Here is a 21,682-nt window from a genome sequence, read left to right as displayed (position 1 = left end):
CACACTGATGTTTTGGTTGTTGCTTAGCGATGCTTGCCCAGAGTCAAAGACTTTTGAGGGTCTCAAGCTCTGCCCCTGAGGATTTGCACAATAAGATGGGAGGAAGCATGGCCAGGACAACCATGGGATATTCCATACCATATAACATCATGCCCAGTGTATAAAGTGGGGAAATTGGCAGGAAGGGCCAGTTGCTGCTGGGGAGTGAGGTGGGTGTTGGTCAGTGAGTGGGGAGCAGCTGCAGTGAGCATCACCCACTTCCCCATTACAATTATTATCATCAATAATAGTAGTAGTATATTTTACTATCATCAGTATTATTATATTTTACTTTGTTTAAATTATTAAATCATTCTTGTCTAAAGCTGTGAGGCTTTTTCCTTTCCCTGCCATTCCACAGCTGTGTGGTCCTGAGCTGCTAGCAGGGGTTAAACCATGACAGTGTGTATGGAGCAACATTTTACTTTATCACACAAGTAAAATTTCTTATCTAAGAACATGGATTTCCCATTAACCCCTCCTGGATTTGAAATAGCAGTCTCTCTCTCTCTCTTTTTAAAATCACTTCATTTCATAGTGCCTGTTTCATGTAACTGAGATAATCTGATGCTGCATGTTGAAGTGCAGCTCTCTCTCGCTTTCAGAAAACTCTTGATTGCATTGCTGAAGTCAGCCATAGCAAGAAACATTTCTATGTTAAGAGTCTGGTTAGCTGCTCTCTAAAAAGCCATTTTACTTGATTGTTCTGGGACTTCTTGAGGCAGACTTGAATTGATTCTCTTTCCTGGGCAAGGGTTCAGTGGAAGGTTTTGCAAACTTGGGGAGTGCATTGAATGCCTGGCAGTCCCAAAATTCTGCAAGTCCATCCTGATCTCAGGAGATGTTCCTCTCTTTGTAGATGCAAATGTTCTTCTTGTCAGCATGTCTGTGGGTGTAAGTCAGGATCTTTATAAAGTTCCAGCATTGTGGTACACTTTAACCTTTTTCATCACCTCTCCAGGTGATTAGAGTGTTGCTTTAAAGCTTGATGAAAAGATCAGTGGCGAATCTGAAAACTTTCAGTGGAAAGTGGCAACGTTTCTTATAAACAGCTTTGTACCATTCAGGAACACTGAGAGAACAAACCATTAGGAGCTGTCTTTGTATTGACCACATTGTGACAGCAGAGTATTTTATTGTCTCTTACAGCCATGCTGTAGCACGTTTGCTGTTACCCAGCCACTCTGTAAGGAGGAGGCTCTTGGCTAGCAAAGAGGAGGTGCTTTCCAGTACTGGGGAAGTTACTTAACAGAAAGTGTTCAGTCTGCAGAGTTGTAGGAAGGTGATTAACTTTGATCATAGTGTTTATCCCAAGTCTGGAATGATATCCCAATAATTACTGTGTTTAAGTAAAATCCAAAACCTGGTGACTGTCTCTAGAAGTAACAGATTTTTGTCAGTCTTCCTTTCCCACATCTTTTATTGCCCTTGCTGTAAAGCTGTTTCTGTGGAGACTGTGCCAGTGGTCTAATTGTACTTACAGGTGGGAGGAAACCAGTGGCATTTTTTCCATGTGTCCTGACAGTGCTTGAGAAACCATGCTGGCTTAGAGGTCAGGATTGCAGAAGACATTAAGGGTGTTCCAAGAATTATGAGTGAACTGACATGGGCACATCCTACAACTATAATTAATGGTCCCTGTGAATCAGGCAGAGTATATGTGTAAAAATCCTTGACAGCTCTTCTGACTTGTGCAATGTGATATGCAGCATGTTGCCCTTCAGAAGTAATCCAAAATTGGACTTGACATTACTGCTTTTTGGGCTCTTTTTCACACATTGTCTCTTACAGGACTTCACAGAAGTAGCATTCCTTGAAGAAATGTGTTGCTTTCCTCAAACACAGTATCCCAGTCATTTACACCTCTTCTCGTTCTCCTTCTCATTTCCGGTATTTGAAAATGTTGGAATAACTTTCTCATAAGTAAGACCTGAAACAAGGCCTAAAGCCAGCAGAACCCTTAAAATGCTTAGAAGTGAAAACTAAATCTAAATAAAATTTCCATTGTCATTAAAAACTTAACCAGACGTCTCTTTTCCATTGCTTTTCATAATTTTCACTGTTGAGAGAATCAAGTAATTTAAAAGTTTAGAACAGGTAGGAAGAACAGGTCAAAAACAGCAGAGGAAATCCTTTCCAGCTGCTCTGGCTTGTGCCAATGGACACATAGAATTAACAAGGAAGGAAGTAATTTTTTCTGTCCTCTGACCTCTGATTTCTGAGGAACCAGTTTATACTTGTACTTTTCAGGAAGAGCGAATGAATCCTGGAAGTCTTCTTGTCTTCTAAGATTGAACAAACCCTTATGCAGCAGATGTACTATGTTAGTAGAGCTGGTTGGGATTTGACAAGAGGACTTCTGGCTCTGTAATGTTGCCATGTTGATGTCAGTGGTGTTTCTCAAACTTCCTTTGACACTGAGGCTCATAGTAAGCAATTGCAACAGCTTGTGCCCATGCTGCTGGGGGTTCTTACTCTTAAGGATAGGCTGGTTGTGTTATGCCATCTGTGGAAAACAACCCCCAGTCTCTGCTCATTCCTGAAATATACCTGGAAGTTTCTGAGGAACTGTTAGGTGGCCCAGGTCAGTATCATGTCATGAAATCTCAGGGATGATTTGATAGTACAAACAACTGAGTTCCAGCAGCTGAACCTTGGTGGCAGTGGTTAATTTAATGGTGTGGACAGCACTGGAGAATTGATGTTCTTGGAACCAGATGCAGTCCTCTTTTCAGAATGGGTGACATCAGGTGACCTTCAAAGGGCCGAAAAATACCACATTTTACAAGCCTAGTAGGCTCCAACCTTCTGCCCTTCTAACCTTGCTGCTTACAGCACTTTCTTTAGAGAAATCCAGTGTCTGGATGCTGCTGCTGCTGAGGGATACTGCAGGTGGTGTACACTTGTATCTTAAACAGTTTTGAGGGTGGGTAGGTATTTTTTCACCCGACTCCTTGGTTTGCACATTGCAATTGAATACATCAATATACAAATTATGTAAGACTCTCATATTCAGTACTTGCTAGTTGTGCCCTTGCTAACTCTGTTGAAGTTCAGGCTGCCTGATTTGCTGCTCTGTACCTTCATGCAATAGAATCACAGTCACTGTGGTTAGAAGGGACTCTGAAGATCATCTTGTCCAACCTCCTGCTCAAAGCAGGGCCCTCTAGAGCAGATTGTCCAGAGCTGTGTCCTGTCAGTTGTATCTCCAAGAATGGAAACTCAGCAACTTTTCTGAACATTTGTTCCAGTGTTCAAGCACACTCAAAAAAGGTTCTTTACAATTAAATGGAATTTCCTTTGTTTCAATTTGTGGCCATTGTCTCTTTATTCCTTCTGTTAGGTTTTTACACATGTTGGAAAGCTCTCCCTGAGCCTTCTCTTTTCCTGTCTGAGTGATCTCAACTCTCTCAGCCTTTCCTTACCTTATAAATGCCCCAGTCTAGTAATCATCTTTGTGGTCTTTTGTTGGACTTGCTCCAGTATGTCTTTGTGTCTCTTGTACTGGGGATTCCAGAACAGGACAAAGCTTTCCAGGTGTGGCCTCACCAGGGTCAGGTAGAAGCAAAGGCTCATGTCCTTGGACCTGCTGGAAATCCTATTTCCTACTGCAGCCCAGGAAAGTCTAGAATTCCCAGGAACCAGGGTTCCAACAGCTGACCTTCTTGGCTGAAAGGGCACATTTCTGGCTTACATTCAGCTTGGTATTCACTAGGATCCCAGGTCTTTTCTTGCTCACTGAATAACAAAAATGTTTTTTAGACCATTATGAAGGGATCTTACGTGATCTGATCCTTATCATTTAAGTAGAACATGGCTGCTGAGAGCAGCTAAAAGGTCTTGTCATACTGCAGCCCAGGAAAGTCTAGAATTCCCAGTAACCAGGGTTCCAACAGCTGACCTTCTTGGCTGAAAGGGCACATTTCTGGCTTACATTCAGCTTGGTATTCACTAGGATCCCAGGTCTTTTCTTGCTCACTGAAGAACAAAAATGTTTTTTAGACCATTATGAAGGGATCTTACGTGATCTGATCCTTATCATTTAAGTAGAACAGTAGAACATGGCTGCTGAGAGCAGATACAAGGTCCTGAGGCCATGACTGGGAGTACCCATGTCTTGCTCTATGTTGCAGAAAGAATCTTGGCATGCCCATCTTCAAAGGTCATCAGAAAATTGATTGGGAGCAGACAGGAAATAACTTGATTTAGATCAGCTTCTTATGCAACTGTGCAGAAGGATTTGTAATTGAAACTTCAATCTATAGACAGCTGTGATCCTACATAGCATCCAGCTGATTTAATTCAGGAGTATTTACAGGAATTCGTACTGTCAGTGCTCACATATGGCTTAACCAGGGAAGCTTTGTAGTCTGAGAAAACTGCAAAAGAGAACTTGTTTCAGTGGGAAGGAAGCAGAAAAAAGCTGGTGAGGAAAACCAACAAAAATGGGTATCACAAAGGTGACTCAAAGAACATTACAAAGAAATATAAGTGAATTGAGTGAAGAATATTTACATATCTGGATATTTGACTTAGAATTTTAATTATGCACTGGAAGATGAAGTAAATGTATCTGTTGTTACTTTTTTGGTTTATATTGCTGCTATTCCACTCTTGATATCTGAATATTGTTACTTGCTGGAGTTTCACAAGACATGTGTCTATAACCCAGGAGAGAGTTAAGCCTAAATGTTATTTATAACATAGAAACAAGAAATTGTCTTTTTTGCATAATCAAAATCACATTTGAAACTAACCCTAAAATGATTTGGCTTTTGTACTGAAGACTGAGTGCAATCTAATGAATGGAGATGAAGATAAACAATTTAGTACTTGACTGAGGATTCAATTTGTGGCTCAGTACTCAAAAAACATTCTCTAGACTCTTGAGGTTTAGGAAAGTTTTGCCAGGGTAAAAATTATGTTTTTCTTCTCTGTTTTCTTTGTGTGTGTGTGTGTAAACCAGTGGAAAAATTATTTTGCATATTTGTGTCTGAGCAGGTGCACAGTGACAGCACCTTCATTCAGCCTGTCGGAATAGTCCCTCTCTGCATCAGTAAAGCATCTTGCCCTGCACTTAACCAGTGTGTCACTGGCTCCTAGTGCATATTCTGTGAGTAAAAGAACTGTGCTTAAACACTGTGACATCTGCTCAGGGTGTGTGAGGGTGAGATCTGCTCATCTGCTGGGTGAGGTTTAGTCTGCAGTGTTACTGCAGGAAATTTCCGTGATGATAGTTTCCAGTCTTTTCCTCTATATAAATTATTACAGGGAACTTGCCAGTAAGGGTTATAATATGTTCACTAGCCACAGTTGTTGCTTTTTCTCTAATCTGATTTTACAGGTTGATTAGTGTTTGTTCAACTCAGTGCTTCAGTGCTTCCTTCTTTAAAGAAAGACTTAAAGGTGGATCATGTCATGCATTCAAATGTGTCCTCTCCATATATTCTTTCTAAAAACAAGCTGTAACTGAAGATTCATACATAATACAGTGATTTAGTGTTTGCTGTTCTGTCTGAAAGGGAAAATTTAATTTATAGTAGAAAGAAAACCCACTGAAGCTATTGGAAAGCCAATATAATATAAAGCAGAAAAACACCCCATATTACCTGAAGATTGGGAATTTACTGGTACTTGTTTGATTTATATAAATTTCCTTGTCTTCCTTTTACTCTTTCCCATGCTTTTTTCCCAAGGTCTTTTTGAATGTTGGATCTCATGCAGAGATAAAAAGCCCTCCACTGCTGCTGCCTCCCTCTTGTACAGACCCCAATGACCTCAGCTCCTCTGAACAATCTCTTCCAAAACCTCCATTTCAAGACCACAAGGACCTGAAAATCACCCATTTCACTGCTAGGTGGCTCTGATTGTGAATTAGCTTTATCTTTTAACTAGTGTTTCATTTTAATGAGTTTGGGTTTACCTTGCAGCACTTTTTTCTTGTTTTGCCCCTTCCTGCTAAATCAAATAATATTGGAAATGGCAGAATTATTCTGCCGTTTTAAAATGTTGGTGAAATTCCTCTCACAAGCAGCTCCAAGTATTGGTATAGTCACTGGAAGCCATCCACTGACCTTAGGCTCAGCTGTAGCTAAAATTAGCCAACTTTGTTTTTGTTAATTAGTTGCTAAATTACCAGCTTTTGGATAATGAGAGAGTGTTTTGTCCCAAGCTCTTTTTTAGACATCTGCAGCTGAAGAGCCAGAGTGAGTGACACATATGGATTCCATTATGCCTAACTCAGGTCCTAGGTGTTCTGCTCTGGATTGAAAAGTGAACTCCTGAATTATCATCCAGAATAGTCCCTTCTGTGGTTTCTGAAAAAGCCTGGAGGCACCTGAACATCTTGTTTCCCTTTTTATTTTAGCCATGAATTTACCTCAGTGCCTGCAGTTGATTCTTTATGTGTGCCCAAAATTGTCCCAGTCTGAGCAGAAAAGCAGAAGGGAAAAGAAGTCTGGCTTCCCCTTCAGACCAAGGGCTTTCAAATCCTGCCTCCAAACTATTCGCCTGCCAGGGCAGTTGGCCCTTTCTGCAGCATGCAGGAAAGGGAGGGCTGGAGTGGGTTCTCTGTGTCTGGTCTTGGAAAGAGCTGGGAGTTGACAGAGGTTGGAGCCCTTGCACCCTGCACAGAGATTCCCAAGTGCATCACAGGAAGGTCAGTGCAGCCTCACCTCTGCAGGACCTGGGCCAGCCTCTGCCTGGAGCAGGAACTCGACACGTTCTGCTGGAAGTTTGAAGATGAGCTGTCTCCATCTGTTTGGAAGATGGAGAAGCTCCCTTGCTCATAGCTATAGCAGTTATTTTTATAAAAAAGGTCTCACAACATTTTCCTCCACGTTGTAGTGGAAAACAAGCTTTTATTTTTGCTTGGGAGAGTGAGACCCAGAGCTAGAGCCAGGGGCTGGGCTGCATGTTCCATTTGGGCCACAGTGCTGGGCTGCAGCCTCTGGTAAGGCTCCTGCACATTAGTGTTGTATCATTATTATTAATATTATTGTTGAGCCAGATTCTGGAGGTACAGAATACAGAGTTTAAAAAATAAGGTCTGGATTCTGTTACAGGGATGAATTGCTTAAAAACTAGCTACAACAATTTGTTGCTTAGGTATCTGGTTTGGGCCACAGTGCTGGGCTGCAGCCTCTGGTAAGGCCCCTGCACATTAGTGTTGTATCATTATTATTAATATTATTGTTGAGCCAGATTCTGGAGGTACAGAATACAGAGTTTAAAAAATAAGGTCTGGATATCTGGGGTTTTTTTTCTGATCCAAAATGACTGTCTCACAGTGTTCTACAGGTCAAGTGTAACTATTAAACAGGAGGAATAGACCAGCCAAATAAAATCCTTATGTCCTGATTCTCCTCAGACCTACAGTAATAAAAGCTGGGAGAAATGCAAAGTTTGGTGTACTACTGAGCCAGCAGTGCAGCAACAGATTAGTGCCTGTGTCTGTAAGACTGTGCATGTAATTGAGCAGAGGTAACTTTTACAAATGGAAAATTATTTTTCCGTAGGTTATAAAATGGGCAGTAAGTTCAAGGCATATCAGAGGTGATGTGTGCCATCTGACAGGTGCTAGGTTCTAATTAAAGCCCCCAAAGAGAAATGCTAGAGCAAAACATGCATCTGGAGAGATGTGGCTCTCCTTCAGGTTAGGAGAGTTGAAGCAGTCTACAGTGCTTCACCTATTAGCATGTTGCTTTTAATTTTCCATTTTTATTAGTATGAATTATTAACCACATGAATATTAACAAAAAACCTTTCTCAATTTCATTTTTATTTAAAAAATGAAGGATTAAGCTGGTATGGGTGTGGTAGAAAGCATCACTGCAAGCTGCTTGGAGATAAGAATGTGGAACAGGAGAGAGCTAGGGATACAGACTGGGAAGTATTTTAATACTGTATGTACCTCAGCAGTGGGATATGAAACCTTATTTTAATATTTAATCAAATTTTAATTTTTCTCTTTTTCTTTTAAACAAAGCAGTGATTGGAAAATCTTATTAGAAAATGTAAGTTCTCAGATTCTGGTGTGCTGGAGCTTTGATGGCCCACAGACCTTCCGCAATGCAGTGCGGTAAGCTGTCTGCTCACATTATATCGGTTCTCCTTGCTTCCCACAAGTTTGGCATTAAAAGAAACTCAGAAAATGAATTAAACATGTTTGGAATGCTTCTTCTTTGTGTAGGTTTTTGCCTAAATGCTGTGTGGCAGTTAGAGTTATCAGGAGGAAGAAGGGATGGCTTTCCCCAGCAGAATGAGTCAGATGGTTCCCAAGATCTCCTTCCAAGGCGTGACTGTGGTGGGTTGATCTTCACTTGACACCAGGTGCCCCTAAGTCTCTCCTCTCCTCTCCTCAGCAAGGCGGGGGAAGAAAATAAGATGGAAAAAACCTCGTAGGCTCAGATACAGGCAGTTTACTAAAATAAAATGTGACACTCAAGCAAGGAAAAAAACTCCAAAGATTTAATTCTCTACATCCCATCAGGAAGTGATGTCTGGTGGCTTCCTGGGAAGCAGGACTTCAGCACATGTAGTGGTTGCTCTGGAAGGCAAACATTGTGAAATAATGAATGTACTCTCTTCCTATTTCTTAGCTTTTATGTCTGAGCATATGTCATGTGGTATGGAATATCATACAAACGTTACTCAGTTTGTGTCAGCTGTCCTGGTTATGTCCTCTCCCAAGATTTTGCCCATCCTAAACCTCCTGGTGTGAAGGGAAATGTTGGAAAGACAGCCTGGATGCTGTGGGAGGGAGCACTGCTCAGCAGTAGCCAAAACACTGTGTTCTCAGTGACTTCCCAGCTGCTGCTACAAAGCACAGGCTCTGAGGGCTGCTGAGGGGAAAATGAGCTCTGCCTCAGCCAGACCCAGCACTTGAAAACAATGAAGGATTTTGCTTATAAATTGATTGTCTTCTGTGTGATTTCGGGGATTTCTCAGTTGCACTTGGGTCAGTCACTTCAAGAATGAGTGTTGGGCTCTTTTGGTGTGTATGTTTGTTTATGGTTATTTTTCTTGTGGTAATAAATGACCCCTTTTTTCTGCAAAAAATCTGATTTTTGGTCCACCATTAGGAGTTACAGCAAAAGTTCTTGTTTGAGTTTGCTTTAAAGACTTCAGTCAATTCTAATGCTTCCCAAATCGTCTTTCCCTTTCCAAATCTGTTCTGTGTAGAAGTTGTACATTATAATATAGGAATGTATGTTTACTCCTGAATAAATTAGCAAGACTCTTGCCAGCAAGAATCATCTAATGTGATTTTTAAAAAATTAATAAAGAATTGGGATATATAGTGCATAATGTGATGCACAGAGAGCAACATTATATTAACTAGGAATTGAAGAACTGCATGTCCTGCTGATGCTGAACAAAACCAAACGTGTTGACATTCACTCACTCCATCATGAATAGGAAAGACTTCAGGGATATTTATTTGAATATGGGGACCATAAATCTAGCACACAGGTACCAACACACAATAGTCCTAGGATTTTTTCTTTAAATATACGATGTGCAATATAATAAAAGCTCGTTATTATATGTCAGTATTATGTCTATATATAGCTGTAGATAATATATAATTTTGCATGCTCAGGAAGTAGGGTGGCAGATGTATATACAACAAACAATGTTGATTTATAGACTGGCTGCTAAAGGTTTACATTTATCCTTAATTTACTTTGTGGGTCCTATTGGGTCCTTCCTGAGAGCACTAAAAATGGTTGTCTCACATTTTACAGTATGCTTGAAAAGTGCTGTAACATGATTTGTGCCTCAATTTATATTTCAGAAGGGAATTCAAGTTATTACTATTTCCTCCTATTAAAATCATCAGGTGCTGAATATGTTCATCTGAAAAACAGGACCATCTAACAGTCTTTTACTCGAGACTTGTAAGAAATCAATATAGTTCCCATCAGTACAGTAAATTACCAACTGAACCACTTCCAGTAATCATGATGTACTTTCTCTTATTAACCCCTTCCCTTCTCTGTATTGAGATTTGTATTCTAATTGTCTTAGAATAAAGATATTTTTTAATATATCTGTAAATCATTAGACACTAGAGTAATTAATTCATTAATTTCAAAGAATTTTATAACTAAGGCTCTTCTGTATCTCTAGCAGTTCTGTTTAAGGCTTTCATTGATGATCTGGACAAAAGGATTGAGGGCATTCTTGGTAGGTGTGCAGACAACACCAGGTTGGGTGGGAGTGCTGATCTGCTGGAGGGCAGGAAGGCTCTACAGAGAGATCTGGACAGGCTGAGTTGATGGTCCAAGCCCAGATGTATGCTTCAACAAGGCAGAGTGCCAAGTCCTGCACATGGGTTACAACAACTCTACCAGAGAAGGTTTATATTGAATATTAGGAAAAATTTCTTCCCAAAAAGGTTTGTCAAGCCCTGGAATGGGCTGCCTAGAGAAGTGGTGGAGTCACCATCCCTGGAGGTATTTAAAAGGCATGTGGCTGTGCCTCTTAGGGCATGGTTTGGTGTTGGTCTTGACAGTGCTGGGTTAGCAGTTGATCTGAAAGGTTTTTTCCAGCCTAAATGATTCTATGATATAAGGATGTGTGATCCCACAAAGTATGCAATTAAATACCTCCTTGGAAATGTGTGGGTAAGTCAAGGAGCAGGAATTGCTTGCTTTATTTATGGGAGGAGTTGGGAGTCAGGAGAATTTCACTTCTGGAGGATTGTTGTCTTCAGCTAATTTTCAAGGTACCTGAACTCTTTTGAGCTACTTGGCTGGAAGTATCCACCAAGGACAAAGAAGCATGCTTTTAAACTGCAGTTCCTAAATTGAATCCTCCAGATCCATGCTCTGTTAAGTCTCTGTCTTTCAGTATTCTTACATGACTTCAGCATTACCGCAGGTTTTTTGGTTTTGTTCAGTAACATAAATCCAGTGTGGTTGTGTCTGAGCTGGTGGGCTGCCTGAGCCTGTGCCAGGAGCACAGCAGCCCTGAAGAGAGTGGCCTGGGGAGAAGCGGCTGGGGACAGCTACCTGGGAGACATCCTTGGGAAGAGGCAGGAAAACTGAGTGTCAGAAAGACATCTCCTAGCTTGAAATTTCAGAGTCCATCGTGAGCTGGTGGGCTGCCTGAGCCTGTGTCAGGAGCACAGCAGCCCTGAAGAGAGTGGCCTGGGGAGAAGCGGCTGGGGACAGCTACCTGGGAGACATCCTTGGGAAGAGGCAGGAAAACTGTGTCAGAAAGACATCTCCTAACTTGAAATTTCAGAGCCCATCATTGAACAGGAGATACATAGCTCAAAGGACTGTATCAGAATTAAGAGAATAGAAAATGACAGTGGCATGTGACAGAATATAGAGGGAATTGGGAAGGGCAGCACTAAGGTGAGAGGAAGTTACATTAAACTAAGTAATCTGAGTTAAATACCTTCACAGATGCAACAGTGACATCTTAGTAAGTTTGTCAGAAACAAATTTAGGAAGAAAGCCATGTTTTGGTTGTTGCTAGTTTTATATTTGATAATGCAGCTAAGTTAAAGCTAAGTTAAAGCTAAACTCAACTCTGTTGAGTTACTTTTCTTTCATATTCTGTTCATGCTTGTGGTTTGGAAGTGTGGAGGAAGGATGGGGTGGTGCAAGAAAACTCTGACCTGAGAAGGGCTTTATGGAAATAAACTTGTTTTATTGTAGATTTATGGGCAGAAATAAAAATAGTCATCACTTCATTTTGTCAGAATTATAAACAGAGATCATGCTGAAACAAGGGATGCAGATAATATTGAAAAAGTGCCTTTGTTTGCATAGCTGCTTCTTTGAGTTTGATCAGATGTTTATTGACCAATATGACAGTGTTTTCTTTGAGAAACTCTATTATAGAATGGGTGTCATCCAGATCCAGCAAATAATGAGTGAGAAAGAGAATCATCTTTGATGGTGCTAACAAATAAAAGCAGGTCCAAAGCTAGTTTGATACCTGAGCAAATTGATACATGAGCCTTCCTATGGTTTCCTATGACTCCCCTGGAGACATACTACAGTCATGGGCTTCTTCCATTCATGTGTCTTACCAGAAGGTAATTCCTGTGGTCCCATGGAGGTTTACTGATTTTGTTAACAGGATGAGAAAGTACAAGAATGCTGGCTCAGATGTTGGAGAACTTCCTCAGTAGGAGATCTTTAATATTCTTCAAGGTTAAATAGTCTTCTCTGCTCCTCCTGGTCCCTATCATTAGAAACTATTGTTCCTTCTTTTAATTTCTGTACCAGAATACTTTGTATCTCCTGTCTATTTAAGCTGGTCCCCAGCTGAGATTTTTTTCATCACATGACAAGTACCAGTAGGTACCAGTAGCAATTTTGGGAGCTCCTTAGGCTGGCAGCTGCCTTTGTGATAGCAGGTAGATCAATAAGGTGTTTGCTGCTATGGTAAGTCTGATGAAAAATGAATAAATTTTTACTTTTAAAGCAAGTAAGTCTTCCCTGATTAGTGACTTATTAGATATCTGAAGGGGGACAAAGAGGATGGTAATGCAAGTTGCAGTTTAAGAGTCTGCATTAGTCTTAGGGCTAAAATGATGAGTAAGACAAATCAGATCTAGCTGCCTTTGCAGGAAGAGCTGTAGATTTGCCACAAGGCATTGATGACAAACTGTCTGATGTGTCTGGTTGACTAGGGATGAGACAGGCAAAGAAGGAGAGACAGGGTCTTAAATTCTCATGGGAAAAACAGAAAATGTAGGACTGTAGATCTGATAGGTTATCCAGAAAAGCATCATGAAGTCATATCAAGTTTGCTCTGAAAATTTGATTGATTTCTGATTTGTGCTGTTTCTTTTAAAAGATATTTCTGAACTCAGCATCTTCAATTGTATTCACACCCATTTGTCCTCTTTTCAAATCAGTTCCCTAATATAGTCAGGGATTATATGTATACTATATATTATATATTGTATTATATATATATATATAAAAAAATATATTCAGTCTAATAGTTCTTCTCTTTTCCCAGTGTTCATCTCCCCCCACTGCTGTCATGAGGCTAGTCTCATTCTGTAGAGGACTGGGTTTTTTTCTTGCCTCCTCTCATAATTTTGCCATTCCTCACTATGAAATCATAGCCTCTTTGCCTATTCTTGTTTGCATTTATTCCTGAGTATATGATGAGAGTTTTATACTCGTATCTCACCACCACCTGAACAATGATATTTATGCCTGTGTCTCTTGTCATGGAAATTTCTTACATGATATGTCCAAGGCAGTCAAGAGCAGCCAACAATCAGCCAAATAAGCAAGAGGAAAGCTGTGATCAGACTAGTTCAAGTAAACACAAAAGCACCATGTTTGAAAAACTAGAGAAACACACTATTATCTATTAACTAAGAATAAAATGGCATTTGCAGCATTTAAGTATAAACTTGAAAATTTTTTCATCTTACATAATTTAGGGGCTTAGTAAATCTAATTTTCTGATTTTTTTAGATTTTGCAAGTAAGTAACTGCACATCTTGTCTTGACAACCAGACAGACCTTTCATACTGTACTTGGAAGACAAGGTCACCTGTCTTGGCCATATTTCACACCATCATTTGTTCCCACAAGTGGTTTATCATTTTCATCAGCTTTAAATTATTCACAGTTTGTGTCAGGGTTTTGTGTCAGATCAGCCTCTTACTAGCTATCTGCTCTTGTTCCCCTGTATTTCTTCAGTTCTTTCCACATGTTAAATAAGCCCTTTCTTACCTGTTCCTTTGCCTGCATTGCAAGTGTTCTTTCAAGGCTTCTTGTGTGGTGTCCTTCTGTGTGTCTGTAAACTGGCACTTGGGGGAAGAGCAGTAGGTACAGCAGTGCAGGGAGGGCTGAGCATTTCTGTCAGGTACAGCAGTCTGTGCTGCCTTGCTTGCTCAAGGGCCAGTGCCAGCCTCATTGGACCAGTGCTTCTACTCATGCTAATGTTCTGTGGCATGCAATGTTTCTCCCTCCATTCATATTTTCATCTAATCCCAGCTTGATTCAATGAGATCTGTAGCAGCTAAGTCATATTAGAAAAAATTAGGCCATCAATCTATTATTAAGCTGGAAAGTGTTTTATATTTTGTGTTTGCCCTCCGGGTAGCTCAGAACATTCCACGGCTGATCTGCCCTGAGTATGAGAGGGCTGGGGTTTAGGTGTTAAAAGATGTGTACAGATACTGAGGGAGTTGTGGAGTTATGTTTAAAACATTTGGTTTCCAGCCTTGCAACTAGCCTGAACCAAGGCATAGGTGTTTGTCACTGGGACCCTTATGGTTCTCTTAGTTTAGGTGCTTTCAAAAAAATGTCCTTTTTGAAAATTGTACCTGCTGGGCAGGTAGCTCCTACATCTAAGAGGTAGTGTCTGTTCTGTAGTGTTGGGAAATTTTCGTGCAATGGTGGTTAAGTTCATTCTGCTTGTGTCTGAACAAAGATCAGTGTATACTCTTAGAAAATGTATAGAATAGGTCAGTGTATACTCTTAGAAGTGTTCTGCTTTTGATAATATATTACATCTGCACTCTCCAAAAATTAAAAATCTACCCCCAATTTTTACTGTGTAATTGTCTCTCTGTTTAACCATGTTACTTGATAAAATGGCCATCTTTTGTGTACTCTTACTAATTTCCCTTTTTAATCTTAGCTTTTTAAAAGAAAATAGGTATTTAAATCTAGATCCTTCATGCCAGTTATTTCACAGAACAGGTCATGCTGGAAGGCACCTCTGGCAATCATCCACTCAAAGCAGGGACATGTGCAGCTCAGGACCTTGTCAAACAGATTTTGAATGCTTCCAAAGACAGAGACGCCACAAGTTCTCTGGACAGTTGGTCTGCATGTTCAATAACACAGAGTTCTTAGCACGAAATGATTACTCTTTCAGATATGCATAATACAGAAAGTAAGACAGGGAAGCATCCAAAATCATTAGCTGATTGTCAGGATCTTGGCCTTAGTGACTAATTGGCTTTAGTTACTGGTCCAGACACTAAAAATATCTTTTCAAAGGCATGATTTCATGTCCAAATTAAAATTATTCTACTTGTGGCTTGGATGTTGTTGTTCTAAGTGTTGAGGGGGAAGAAGGTATGGAGAGGATTGAATTTTCACAATCAGGTCCTTTAGTGTGTTCTTGAAATGCCACATTTGGATGTTTGTTTTTTCACCTCATCACTGCCTCAATATGTCACTTTGGATTTGGTGCAAGAAAGAGTTAATTTAAGGCAATTTGTGCAAGCTGCTACAGAGTATGAGTCAATAGCATCGTGCTTTGAGCCTAAGCCGCAGAAGAACTGACATGCCAAGAGTTGAAAAGAGAAATCTCTGTTTTGTGCACACTCAACTTCCAAAGGCAGTGGCTGGGGTAGAAAAACGATTTGAATGTGAACTAAAGAGCTGCCCAGAGGAAGGAGAGAGTAATGACTGTATCTATGGCCAAAAAGAGGTGGAGGGCACTGGATGAGATGCATGGCCTCTGTCTGTCCTTTCATATTACTATTGCTGACTCCCTGCCCTAAGATGACATATGTGTTGGCACTCTTTAAACTGGTGTCTTGTATTTTTATTTGCTTTCAGTTGCTAATTTGACATTGCAGACCATACTCTTGAACTGTTGTACATCCTTTATAGATAGCTTTAAGATGTTTTAGTGTGATAAGACAATATAAAAATTGAAGTCATTATTGCTGCCTTTATCACCAGCAGAACTGGACAGCTGGCATTGATCTGCAAGAGACTTCATTTCCATAGTTTGTTATTACATTAACCCTTAGAATTCTTCTTGTTTGTGATTTCAAACAAAGGTTTCCCAATCAAAAGGTCATCCTTTGTAACATGTAGTGTTTGAGAGACACAGACAGGCTGAAAATCTATGAATGCTGTAATTTTTATCTGATCAATAACATCTTGCTTTATTAATAGTAATATCCTGGTATTTTACATTGTGTCATATCAAGATCCTAAGGAACTGCTTGTGAGTGAAATCTTGCAGTTTGTGAAAGGCATGCTGCTAACTCCTTGGTTTGGGGCAGATATTCTGTGCCACTTTAAATTTTTGGCATTTATCTTAAATTTTTAAATTAAAATTATTATAAAAATTCTGTACTCCTTGCTATTTTGCAAGAAAAGAGGTTGAATAAGGGCCTTATCTTGCTGTGTTGAGTAACACTTTCTAATAAGCTAAATTGTACCATTCATCCAAAAGCCACAGTAATGGTAGCACAGAGGCTGCTGTGTTGCAGAGGCAATAACTTGCTCTTTGCTATCTTCTTCTGGTTTCAGAATAAGGCATGTGAGAAGTCAAAGAAGGGATTTTTCATAATTAAAAACCAGAGGAGAACCCGTTTAAAAAGTTGAACCTGTTTAAGAAAGTGAACCAAACTTGTCATTTTCAAGGTAGTATCAATGTAGCTCAAGTTCGATTAGTTTTTATTGGCCAGGGCACCTTTAGGTAGCAAATGTATATAGTGGGAATCAAGAGTCAGTAGGGGCTGCACAACACTCCTCTCTGTACTACCTCACAGCAGTGGGGAAGACCAAAGAAAGGAAGTTCTTATTTTCTTCATAGGGTAAAATTCTGCTTGATGCTTTGGTTTTCTACTTGGTTCAAATACTTCCTCGCTGTTGGTCCTGCCAGTGCACAGCCTTGCTTCTGTTTATTTACAGCATAGCCATGCCCAAAAGATGGAGTCAGAGTTCCACTAGCAAAAACAGGAGAATGTAGATGGTTTGATTTCTTTCACATCTACAATCTGCCTGGGGCTGTGTTTCAGCATTAACCTAATACTAAAGATAACTCACAAACTGGGAGTGAATGCTTGCAAAGACCATAGGCAGATGGTTTTTTATAGTTGGACAAAATGTTTTTCGGGAATGATTTAGATATAATTGATAGAAATCCCTGGGGTTTTTTTCCCAATTTTGCTGTGATAGTTGGCTGTTAAGAGGGATTTGGAAGCTGAACCATGAAGTACAGAACCATCCTGGGAAATGGTGCTGCTAAACCACAGACATATCTGAATTGCAACAATAGTCATCCTTGATATATCTTAAATTGATTTAATTTATAAAACCCACAGTCACTGGTTTTCACTCATTTCTTGACATGATGTTTGAAAATAGGTGGGAGTCTGTTTAGGCACCTATGTCAGTTGCAGACTTATAGGGGTTGTCCTACCTTTGGGAGACCAACTGGCCCTTGAGAACAGTGATTGGTTGTCCAAAATGGCATAAGATACCTGTTTGATATGTCTGTGTCTCACAAAGCACCAAAACAATACAGAAAAAGCAATAGAAAAGGAAGGAGTAGCACATAAGTCCCTAACAGTAAGGGAGTACCTAACAGATGAAACAATATCTACTCAGAATGAGGTATTTCAGGGCTGACAATTTTTTCTGTAGTGAATTATCATGACAGAGTGAGCCTATTGCACTAATGGAAATCCTTGGGTGATTTTTCTTCTTGGCTTTTTCTTCCAGGCCGTGCTTTGCTGAGACTTACTGACAAAAAGCTTGAACGAATGGGCATTGCCCAGGAAAGCCTGCGACAGCACATTCTGCAGCAAGTCCTTCAGCTGAAGGTGAGAGAAGAAGTCCGAAACCTCCAGCTGCTTACACAAGGTATGAAAAATATTTTTGATATGGGCAGTTACTGAAATCAGATAGGAGAAGTTTGCCTGAGGGCATAAAAGGTGACTTGATGTTCTACAAGAAATGATGCGTGAAAATGTCTCATAGATTCCACATGCTTTCCAAGGGGGGATTAAAAGGTGAAACAATGCATAAATAAATAGAGATGTTCAGCTGCCTGTTTTGTGTGATGAACAGGCTCCATCTACAATTTGATGGTGGTCCTACTTAAGTGTCTGCTTACTAAGATGAAAATAATTATGTATAAAGGGCACAGATGGAGGACCTACTGTCTTTAATACCATTGTCCATTTTGCATTAATTTTTCACTTTCAGTATGAGATAAAACACAGTTAGATGAAACAGTGTTGTTTCTGTCACCTGTTTTACGGTAAGAGCTGTCAGTGGAAAATTACCTGTTAGACTGTTTTTTGCAGATGGCTGATTCCTTCTTCATGTTGCAATAATTTCATTGACTTGACTAGAGTTGCTTTTAATTTTTGCTGCTAAGAAAAAACAAAGCTGGGCTTAATATTAAGTCTAGATTAGAAGACAGAGCAGAAGGAGTAACAAAAAAGGTTATATATATTTTCCAAATAATTTTTAGATGTTTTATGATGACTTTTGGTATTAGCTCTCTAGTAATGGCTGTGGTAACACAAAAGAAAAGCAGTTATTGTGGCAATATTGTAAGGGAACATTTAGACTTCCTCTACTATATATCTGCAATACTTTCTCAATGTTAAATGTTGTTTGGTAGTCCAATGGGATAGCATAAACCACATACTTCTGTGGTGTTTTGGTTCAGTGCCTGTTGTATGTCACACTGTTTGAAAAAAGCAGAGTTCCTCAGTACATGCAGTGTATTTTTAACAAAATGTCCTTCACACATTACATTATGTTCTTAATTAAGCCTTGCTCACTGTGCTCACAGGGAAAACTCTGATTAGTTGAATAAGCTGCATTTTATCTGAAAGAGCTGAAGTCTTGACTGAATTGTTTCTTCAGGCTTCACCAAGCGTGGATTGTGATGCAGAGTTTTAGGGTTTCTTTGTTTTTCCATGAGCTGTTAATAGAAGCTCACCTCATCTTGTGTCATGTCATACTGAAGCATGAATATCTTCCCCAGATGTTTAGAACTCTTCTTTTTCCCTTTATCCATTCATCCATTATTCCTACATCCTTTTCTTCAGTGGTGGCCAGGCTCTCTCTTCCACTGCATCTGGAATGTTACTTGAGAGTTTGATGGACTGTGAAGTTCTGGTCGTCCACCATTGCTGTTATGGGCCTGCTTGTGAAAGTTGGGATTTGACTGATATGGGACAATGAAGACACATTAACTATAAATTTGGATCAGTTGATCACTGCTGTCCAGATAGATTCCTGCATAGACTTGTATATGACATTGAGAACTATGTATTTCCTGTGATGTGAATTGTTTCTCTCTGGCTCCCCTCTGGACACATAACTGGTGTATGACTGGGGCTCAGTCAGGCAGCAGTGACTCCCATTTCAAGGAATTCAGGGCAGCATCCTTTGATGAGGCATTCTTTGCCCGTGCAGTTGAGGATACAAGTTTGGACTTTGGTTAGAGAAGGAATAAACGTGCTGGGCTGTGAAGGACACATCAGCACTGGATGCATGGATGTGTGTTTAATGGAGTCTCTCTCTGCTGTGTAGAGGGAACGTTCTTACATACTCTGATCCATAAAGACAAGACACCATGTGCTTTGTGAAAGGCAGCACAAGCTTGACAAAAAGCTGGAGCTCTGCAGCTCTGGCTGTCCTCCCCCACAATGGTGTTGGCCATTGTGCTGCACTTCAGAGCCACTCTGATATATCCCTGGGGAAATGGCTGAGTCTGAGGACTTCTGTCAGAATTTGTTCCTTGCTTTGCTGCGGTGTGTTACGGTGTAACCATGTGAGCCAGTACCCACTGCTGGTAGTAGGGTGGGTCAGCTCGGAGAGACAAAACATGCTGCATTCAAAGCTGTGGTTTTTAGAGTTGGGTGGCCACTGGTGTGACCACCAGCCACAAGAGCTTGCCCTGTGTTCCAGAGCTCAGCTGGGAATGGCTGTGTGAGGAAGCAAGAGCTCTCTGTCCTTGTGGGGAAGAAAACAGTGGCACTAATCCAAACTCGTATCAGTAAAACAATACAAAAATACCATTTTAATAAACAAATCTGTAAATGGACCTGATGGACTGTAAAACTTATTGTCTGAAAGCCAATAATCTTCATGTGCTGTTGGTCCACCAAGGATAATATGAAAGCAGGCATCTCCCAGATGAATAAAAACAGAGTGCTTAAGCAGACTTTTTCTTTTAAAAAGCTAGGGAAACCAAAACTCTGTTTACTTTCATCTTCTTAAATAGAGCTGAAGCTATGGGCAGAACAACAGTTTATAAGAGCAGTGCAGCAAAGCTGTGTTGATTGTATGATTTCAGAGTGGGGGAACAGTGAGTGACAGGATAAGAGCAGTACTCCTGTCCCTTATCACCTCATTTGCACCAAGCTGGAGTGTGTGTCTGCTTGATGGAAGTACTAAGGTTAAGATATTATTTCTCAACCTCAGCATGACTTGTAAAGCTCTTGGTATCTCAGTTGTTCTCCAAAAGTGGTTCTCTCCCCTTTCCCAGTTTCTCCAAACTGTGTCCACTCATATTCTTATTAAGATTTGTATGTGCCTGATCCAGGTTGTTAGTGGAATAGCTTTCTGTAACTGGTTTGGTTTGGTTTGCTTTGGTTTTGGTTTGCTTTGGTTTTGTTTTGTAGAACACTTGGAGAACATATTTTCTGTAAAAAGCTGTTTCTGCCTTTTGGAAATTGCACTCACAAAGTCCAGATCACACTGTAACTATTGCTGTGCTGTGCCTTGCTGCCCTCCAAAAAGAGGGGGGGGGAAAGCCCTCAGTCTCTCAGTGCACAGCTCAGGAGACTGGTAGGTGAAAGAAGCTGTTAAAACCCATTTCTGAATTAATGTAGCACACAAGCTGGGTTGCAAGCAATGAGGTCTAATTCAGAACCCATTGATGTCAGCAAAAAGACTTCCACTGACTTTAGTACATACCCCAGTTGAAGCTGGATCGAGCAGGGAAAGTTTTAAAAAGCATTATATAATAGCTACCAGATATTTTAAGTGGCTTTGTGTTCTGTTGTCTGCAGAGGAAGTTAACCTCATTTTTAAAACTCAATAGCATTCTTTTCTACTCCTGTTTCAGAAAGTGACTTAAAACCATTTCATTCTTCTTCATTCAAGACACACCATCCAGTCTCTTAAAAGCCAGAATAGTACGTGATTGTGTAATTGAAGTCTTGTCTTGAGTTTTAGGAAGACTTTTCTTTGGAGCAAGAACTGCCTGATTGCCTGATTGAGGCTATTATTGGTAGAAACACTATTCCAGCCTCCACTAGGATAGAAGGGCACAGGCCCAGCTACTGATCTGTGCTTTTTTTGCAGACTTAGTGATGTTGAGGAGCTAATTTGACAAAATATCTTCCAGCGTCTCTTGGGGAGAGCTGCACACTGTTGGAAACACCATTATTATGCTGTTATCACTGTAAGCCTGAGTTGAAAGATCATTTTTTTATAAAAAGCCTTACATAACTACACAGAGAAGGAAGAAGTTATTCTGAGGTTTTTCTGTGTGAGTCCTGCTTTGGGCTAGCATAGAAGAGACTGTCCTCAAAGTGGTACAGCAGTGCTCTGTGTGTGTTTCTGTGCAAAGTATCCACAGACAGCAATCTGCTCATAGGGCTGAGCTTGAGAAGCATTTCTGGATTTGGGTTAAATGATAACCTGCATTTAGGATGATGTTAGGTCCCCTTCTAAGTTCCTCTCTGAGTTTCATATAGGGCAAAACTGCTGCTTGAATATACTGCCAGGACAGTATTTCTCCTCATATCAACACATGTTAGAGTAAAGCTTTGTGCTTCGTTGAAAATCATCTCAGCAGTTGATACCTGTTGAAATTATTTCTTCACTAAGTTTCCTGCTCATCCTGCGCTGATGCTCAGTTACTG

The 21,682-nt window shown here is 40.3% G+C and overlaps 1 protein-coding gene across 2 annotated transcripts in view; it reads left to right on the top strand.

The window, feature by feature from the left end:
• SAMD12 (sterile alpha motif domain containing 12) overlaps positions 1 to 21,682 on the top strand; it is a 174,290-nt gene that overhangs the window by 66,052 nt on the left and 86,556 nt on the right. For both annotated transcript variants that reach the window (XM_039715518.1, XM_039715517.1), the window contains exon 4: positions 17,511 to 17,651. In XM_039715518.1, the coding sequence (XP_039571452.1) occupies positions 17,511 to 17,651 (141 nt within the window). The remainder of the gene's footprint in view (positions 1 to 17,510; positions 17,652 to 21,682) is intronic.

The sequence above is a fragment of the Passer montanus genome, unplaced genomic scaffold, assembly GCF_014805655.1.
Source record: "Passer montanus isolate IOZ18808 unplaced genomic scaffold, ASM1480565v1 scaffold33, whole genome shotgun sequence".
Classification (NCBI taxonomy): Eukaryota; Metazoa; Chordata; class Aves; order Passeriformes; family Passeridae; genus Passer; species Passer montanus.
Note: the sequence above shows the minus strand (reverse complement) of the source record. Positions and strands in the feature narration are given on the sequence as shown.